At 57.4% G+C, this 7,553-nt stretch overlaps 1 protein-coding gene across 1 annotated transcript; it reads left to right on the top strand.

Annotated features, from left to right (window-relative positions):
- The first annotated feature begins 465 nt into the window (after positions 1–465).
- On the top strand, positions 466–6,875 carry OTOP3 (otopetrin 3). The gene is made up of 6 exons (XM_007099717.2): positions 466–943; positions 1,034–1,170; positions 2,311–2,369; positions 2,652–2,770; positions 4,171–4,985; positions 6,185–6,875. The coding sequence occupies exons 1-6, from the start codon at positions 547–549 to the stop codon at positions 6,353–6,355; spliced, it is 1,698 nt and encodes a 565-aa protein (XP_007099779.1). The 5' UTR covers positions 466–546; the 3' UTR covers positions 6,356–6,875.
- Positions 6,876–7,553: the final 678 nt, after the last annotated feature.

Genomic DNA, 7,553 nt, shown 5'->3' with positions numbered 1-7,553 from the left:
CACTCAGCCTCAGGATCCTTCTCAGCCCAACACTCTAGGCAACCACTGCCCAACGAATCAGAGTCAGAACAAGAGAGGACACCTACTTGCTCTCCCGGACTTGAGGAGTGAATTTCCTTCCAGAAGACAGAAGGCACAAACTGCCTTTTGGTGGTGAAAAGTCACAGCCTTGGAAACCACCCAGTGGCCAAGCACTGTGCAGATACCCCTGGCTGCCTTGCCGGACATCATTAATCCACCTTAAGATCAAGCACTGTTGCAGGAGGATAGGGGTGGGGGGAAGGCGGTCCTCAAGCCAGTCGAAATAAACCCTACGTTTATGTGGAGCACAGAGGGCTTCCATATCCCCTGGTCTGTCTGAATCTTCTCGGGTCCTGTAAGGCAGATGGGGCAGCTGCTATTATTTCCAGTGTCCTGACCAGAGAGGTTGCTTAGCCTGCCCTAGGTCCCACAGCGGTTAGAGGCAGAAGCGGAATTGAACCCAGGACGGGCTGGCGGCCAACCAGAACCCTGTCTCCCTCCCCAGCTCCTACTGAGGCTCCACCCATGGCCTCTCCAGAAGCACAGGAGACTGGAGAGACCCCGGCCAAGGAGAACCAAGTGGCCACGGGGGCCGAGCAGACAAGGGCCCCCGCCTCGCCCCTCAAGAGGTCCTGGCTGGTGCGGCACTTCTCACTGCTGCTGCGCCGGGACCGGCAGGCCCAGAAGGCCGGGCAGCTCTTCTCGGGGCTCCTGGCCCTCAACGTGGTGTTCCTGGGCGGAGCCTTCATCTGCAGCATGATCTTCAACAACGTGGCCGTCACGCTGGGGGATGTGTGGATCCTGCTGGCCGCGCTGAAGGCCCTGGCCCTCCTCTGGCTTCTCTACTACACCGCCAGGACCACCCGCCGGCCGCAAGCCGTGCTCCACCAGGACCCACACGCCGGACCCTCTTGGGTGCGTGGTGAGTGTCGGGGCACCTGGGTGGATGCAGAGGGGTGGGGAGGGAGGGCTCCTTCCAGGGGAGGTGTCAACGGCCCCCTGGCCCGGCCAGGCTCCCTGGTGCTCTTTGGCAGCTGCACCATCTGCCTCAACATCTTCCGCGTGGGCTACGGCGTGAGCCACATCCACTGTAAGTCACAGCTGGAGATCAGCTCCCCGGCCGTCGAGATCATCTTCATCGGCATCCAGGTGACCGCCTCTCGCGCCCCTCACCGCACGCGTGCACACCGCAGCCTGTGCCTAGAAACAGCCACATCAGCAAACACCTACGCGGCCCAGAGCATGTGCACACGTACCACAGCGCCCCTCCACATGCCTGCCTCTGTGTGCCCGCGCCCACGCTACCTACATGTGTCAGCGTCAGCACACACACTGCGCCACTGAAACGCAGGCACCTATAGATATATTTGCCTGTACGTACCTGTGTGTACCTAAATCTACACCCCTGGATATACTGTGCTACTCTCCTTTTTTTTTTTTTTTTTTTTTTAAATACAATTTATATATTTATATTTTTGGTCGAGTGGCCTGTGGGATCTCAGTTCCCCGACCAAGGGACCCCCTGTATTGGAAGCATGGAGTCTTAATCACTGGACCACCAGGGAAGCCCTACAGAGCTACTTTTTTTTTTTTTTAAAGAAGGTTTATTTATTTATTTATTTTTGGCTGCGTTGGGTCTTTGTCGCTGCGCGCAGGCTTTCTCTAGTTGCGGCGAACGGGGGCTACTCTTCATTGCGGTGCGCGGGCTTCTCATTGCAGTGGCTTTGCTTGTTGCAGAGCACAAGCTCTAGGGGCGCGGGCTTCAGTAGTTGTGGCACGCGGGCTCAGTAGTTGTGGCTCGCGGGCCCTAGAGCGCGGGCTCAGTAGTTGTGGCGCACGGGCTTAGTTGCTCTGCAGCGTGTGGGATCTTCCCGGACCAGGGCTCAAACCCGTGTCCCCTGCATTGGTAGGTGGATTCTTAATGCCACCAGGGAAGTCCCCAGAGCTACTCTTAATGAATCTCCAGCTCCCTCCGGAGTTCCTGATCTGCAGGCATTGTGCTATGTGTTTTGTTTGCATTGTCCTTTTTATTGCCCCAGTAAGTAGGCATTCCCCTGATAGACATTTTAGTCCTAGTTTAGAGCCAAGGAGACTAAGGCTCAGAGATGTTTTTCCACTGGCCCAAGACCACACAGCAAGGAAACACTGGAGCCACGAATCCAACCCAGGCTTCCTCCCTGTCCCTTCCATTGTAAATACACGCATGCAACTGGAACACACACCTCAGAGTCCCACCACCAACCTCTGCCCCACCTCTAGCCCCTGGGCTCAAGGCCCTTTCTCTTTCAGACCTGGGTGCTCTGGAAACACTCTAAGGACTGCGTTCAGATCCAGACCAACTTCACCAGGTAAGATGCGGGCACCTTCTCTCCTTCCAACGACTCCTGGGATACCCCTGGCCCCCACTCATGCTGGCCCCCCAACAGCTTCCCTGGACAGGGTGGCCCTGGGGCTATCGGTTAGTCTGGGAATGGGTCCCAGGTAGCTCCTAGGGCTGCCCCTCCTGAAGTTCTAATGGCGGATGGCATCTGGCTTTGGGAGAGCGTGGTCACCCCAAAGGCAGTGATGGTGAACGTGGGGCACCCGGGAAGCCGGCTAGGCTGTGTGGCAGAGTGTAGCACCTCCTCCAGGTGTGGCCTCATGCTGACGCTGGCCACGAATCTGCTGCTGTGGCTTCTGGCCGTCACCAACGACTCCATGCACCACGAGATCGAGACTGAGCTCAGCGCCCTCACGGAAGAGTTCTCAGGTACAGAGGAGACCGTGACTGCCCCCCGATCCCTGAATGTACACACACGCACACGCGCACACACACGCGCGCACACACACGCACGCACACACACACGTGCACGCTACACTCCCTCAAACAGGTGAGGCTCAATGACTCTGCAGAGCTGGGAGCAAGCTCTAGAGACCAGATCACGACTAAACGGAAACTGACATTTGCCAATGGTACCCATCCTGCCCCCACTCTGGGCCTGCCCCATCAGGTGCTGGCACTCTGCAAGCCCACTCCAGGCATCCATCTAGCCATCAGTAAGCTAACCACTAATCCTGGCTGAGCTATTCACTGATAAGTCCAGGTATGCGCTCTACCCCCGGTATTTGCATTTTACTTGCAAGAAACTAAAAAGCCTTCAAGACCGAAAGGAAGGTCTTCCTAACACAGTTGTAGGTACCTGGACATATAAGGAAGAACAGAAGATTTCTGGGCAGGAAGAACGCCCTGGATTGTTCCATATACCCAGTGCCCTACCTGTCAGTCTGCCCTTAGAGGCCATGTCCCATAAACCTACACGGGAACATTGCTGTCTGTGGGATTCAGACACACCTGTATGTATACACCTCCCCCCGCCCCGGGTGGCATCACCATCCTGACCTGTGTACAGCCAAGCCTTCCCAGCAGACTCATGCATTCACACATCCATTGCATAAATCTCAGCATGCCTGTATACCGTGGGCATACAGGCATGCAAAGAACATTCTTTATGCTCCAGATCCATTTTTCAGAAGACCTGTGCAAAGAGACTTTTCGGCAAGTGATATCATGGATTGTTTATTATTAAACGATTCAAGCATACATGCAGATGAGTAGAAGAACAGGACACACCCATCACCTAGATGTAATAATTATTAACATTTTGCCATATTTATTCCAATGTTTTTGCTGAATTACTTACGTTGCAGAAATACTGGCATTTCATCCCAGAATATTTCAGTATGCATGTCTTTAAAATACTATAGTTCCCTACATTAGCACAATGCCATTGTAATTTCTAACAAAATGCCTTAACATCAGCCCCATTCTCTGTATCAATCTATATTCGACTTTCTCCAATCAGCCCGTGAAATGTCTTTTAAAGATGGTTTGTTCAGGGCTTCCCTGGCGGCCCAGTGGTTAAGACTCCACGCTTCCACTGCAGGGGGCACAGATTCGATCCCTGGTCAGAAAACTAAGGTCCCACAAAAAAAAAAAAGAATGACCATCCTGTGATCTCTTGCCTCAGTTTCCACATCTGTAAAATGGGTGGCTGGGTCCCTTCTGCCTCTGCCATAATCCCGGAGGTGAACAGATTGATTTGTGCATCTGGTTTCCTCAGAGCAAGGCCCGCCTGAACGTCTGTCCCCTCCCGCCCTGCCCCCTCCCAGGCAACAACACCAACACCTGTCTGTGTCTCAACGTCACCGCGTGTGTGGTCTTCCAGAAGGGCTACCTGATGCTCTACCCCTTCAGCACCGAGTACTCCCTCATCTGCTGTGGCACGCTCTTCGTCATGTGGAAGAACGTGGGCCGCCGCCTGGCACCCCACACAGGCTCCCACCCCAGCACCCTGTCCTTCCACCTGCACGGGGCCATCTTAGGGCCGCTGCTGGGCCTGCTGGTCCTGGTGGCAGGCGCGTGCGTCTTCGTGCTCTTCCAGATCCAAGCAAGTGGCCCTGCCATCGCGCGCCAGTACTTCACCATCTACTACGCCTTCTACGCAGCCGCACTGCCCATTATGAGCCTGGCATGCCTGGCGGGCATGGCCATCCATGGGCTGGAGGAGCGAGAGCTAGACACGCTCAAGAACCCCACCCGCAGCCTGGACGTGGTGCTGCTAATGGGCGCGGCGCTGGGCCAGATGGGCATCTCCTACTTCTCCATCGTGGCCATCGTGGCCACTCGCCCCCACGAGCCACTCAACCGCCTCATCCTGGCCTATTCGCTGCTGCTCATCCTGCAGCACATAGCCCAGAACCTCTTCATCATCGAGGGCCTGCACCGGCGCCCACTCTGGGAGGCAGCTCCTGAGAGCCTGGCGGGGAAGTGGGAGGCTGAGGCTCCCCGCAGGGGCTCCCTGCTGGAGCTGGGCCAGGACCTGCGGCAGGCCTCGCTGGCCTACATCCACTCCTACAGCCACCTCAACTGGAAGCGGCGGGCCCTCAAGGAGATCTCACTCTTCCTCATCCTCTGCAATATCACAGTGAGTGGCGGGGCCAGGAGGCATGGGAGCGGAGCTGGCAAGGAGGCCCGGAGAGCCTCACTCAGGAAGGAATGGATCAAGGTGCATTCATTGTGCAATGACTGTCCCGAGGGCGACTGGCTTGTCCCTTTGATTGTCAAGGACACAGGCCCCTTTCCGACTAGCTTGATGCTGCTCGAGAGTAGGAAGTGTCCCCCAGCTCCCTGCGAGGGGCCTGGCATGGATGAATGTGCCAAGCATGTAGCTAAGTGCTATTTACAAACATACGTATAGGATTTCTACCCTCGGGGAGCTTACTGCTTAGCTGAGGAGACACAGGGGGACCAGTTAGAGAATTACCAAATAATTAATGGCCCACTGATTCGAGTCAAAGGAAGAGATCAGAAGGTGCCCGTTTTTCTAAAGAATCTCTAGGGGAAGGTATGGACGATGACTGCTCGGGGCCCGGCGGCTGCTAAGTTCCAAGTCCGCCTTTCCGTGCACCTCTCTGAATCATCACACTAACTCCATGCAACAGGCACTATTACTGTCCCTATTTAAGAGATGAGCAAACTGAGGCTTAGGCTCTTTGACCTGCCGTGTTCCCACAGCCTGCAAGTGGCAGTCCCGGGACAACTGCGGGTTGTTTTAGCCCATGCTGGTAATAGCTGTGCTGGAAACACCTCAGAGGGTGAAACCTCTGGTCCAGACAGAGCATAAGTAATAAATTGGCCCTAAAGTGTGGTCGGAGCTCAGAGAAGGAAGTGTGTGCCCAAGTGGCCAAGGAAGGCTTTGTGAAAGTTTGATCGGGGCCTTGAGAAAGGGGCAGAATTTGGACAGGAGGCAGGGTCAGGGTGGAGCGGGCAGAGAGTCATGACAGTGGAAGAAAGGACCCAGAGCGGGAAAAGGTGATGGAAATGAGGGCCCAGGGGAGCCCAGGTGGAGCAGGTTGTACCGTGGTGGTGGCAGCCTGGGGTCTCAGGATCCAGCTGGAGTTTAGGCTGGCCCCAGGCAGGCCAAGGAGGGGGCTGAGGCCTTCTGTGGGATGGGGTGAGGGGGATATAGGGGGAGAGGGGCTGGTTCTGAAAGCCTAAGGGCGAGGGGATGCTAGGGTGGGGGGTATGCTGGAGGAGCTGCAGGTTCTGGGGCCTCCCCTGAGCTGAGGGCCTTGGGGGATTGGAGAGCCCCTCCCCCACTCAACAACCTCCTCTCCTCCCCAGCTGTGGATGATGCCTGCTTTTGGCATACACCCGGAGTTTGAGAACGGGCTGGAGAAGGATTTCTACGGCTACCGGACATGGTTCACCATCGTCAACTTCGGCCTGCCTCTGGGGGTCTTCTACCGCATGCACTCTGTCGGGGTGCTGGTGGAGGTCTACTTGGGGGCCTGAGGGTGCCCAAGAAACCCACCCCCTGCACAGCCCCAAAGTGCCAAGGCTGGGGAGAATGTAACCCAGATGCCCCATTCCAGGGGGACCTAGACCAGCCTGGATTCCCCAAAGCCTCCTCTTCCCCAGCACCTCACTGGGGTGGGTGGTCACTGCAGCCCAAGGCCAAGGGCAGGGCCTGGACGCTGAGCTGTTAAGGCCCGCACCCAGGACTGAGCACACACCTGCCCCCTGCTCACCACCACAATCAGCGCAGCCCCGGGAAGCCCACACGGCTACTCTCGGGACAGTCAGCCCTAAATGATTCCGGGGAGTCTGGGGAGGGGCGCCCCTCCCCAGCCAGGCCTTGGGGGTCTGCCTCCCGCATTGCCAAGCTCAGCCCAGGACATCTGCAAGCTCGCAACTCGGCAGGCAGCCCTGCCCTTCTCTCCCCACACACCCTGTCTCCTAAGGAGCTGGTTAATTAGCTGCCAGGCAGGGGTCAACAGCTCTCCCGCTGACATAAACCCTGTTTGCTTGATCGATTACATTCGGGCTTCGTGGCATTTTGTTCCCGGGGACAGAGAGGGCACTCTGTGTATATGGTGGGAAGGCACAGTCCTCCTGGGCGGGGCGGTGGGGCTGGGACAATCCTATTTCTGGGCCACGAGGGGTCTCAAGCCTTTGTCTGGCCCTCCCCTTGCCTGGTCCATGGGAGGAGGTGGGAAGAGAGGAACCGGGGCTCTCACATCCCCCCACCCCTCGCCAGCACACCTTCTCCCCAGGACGGAGCCCCCGGTGACTTTCTGTAGCCGCTCACCCCAGGCCTGCAGATCCTCTGAGGCATCGGGTGGGGAGGGCAGGCACTGACAGCCCGTCCATCTCCCTGAGCCCAGCGCACACAGCGAACTGTGCCCAGGGTGAGGCCCGGGGACGGCAGCCCCGGACCTTGCAGGCCAGGCTTGTACCCCTGGCAGCTGGGTGCTGCACCCCCAGCGCTGTCTCAGTGGCTGCCTGGGGGCCGTGCAGGAGGCTGGGAGGCAGGCCCCTGGCCTCTCCTGCATGGGCTCGTTCTCTCGGCGGGGCCACAGCCTGGGGCGTCCAACCCTCCGCTTCCCCACCCAAGAAAATGACAAACGTTGGTTCCCAGGTGCGCACCGAGGGCCCTCTGGGGCCTGATTCTGGGAGGCAGAGTCCCCAGATTCCCTGAAAACAAGAGCCA

The sequence above is a fragment of the Physeter macrocephalus genome, unplaced genomic scaffold (genome assembly GCF_002837175.3).
Source record: "Physeter macrocephalus isolate SW-GA unplaced genomic scaffold, ASM283717v5 random_14, whole genome shotgun sequence".
Classification (NCBI taxonomy): Eukaryota; Metazoa; Chordata; class Mammalia; order Artiodactyla; family Physeteridae; genus Physeter; species Physeter macrocephalus.
Note: the sequence above shows the minus strand (reverse complement) of the source record. Positions and strands in the feature narration are given on the sequence as shown.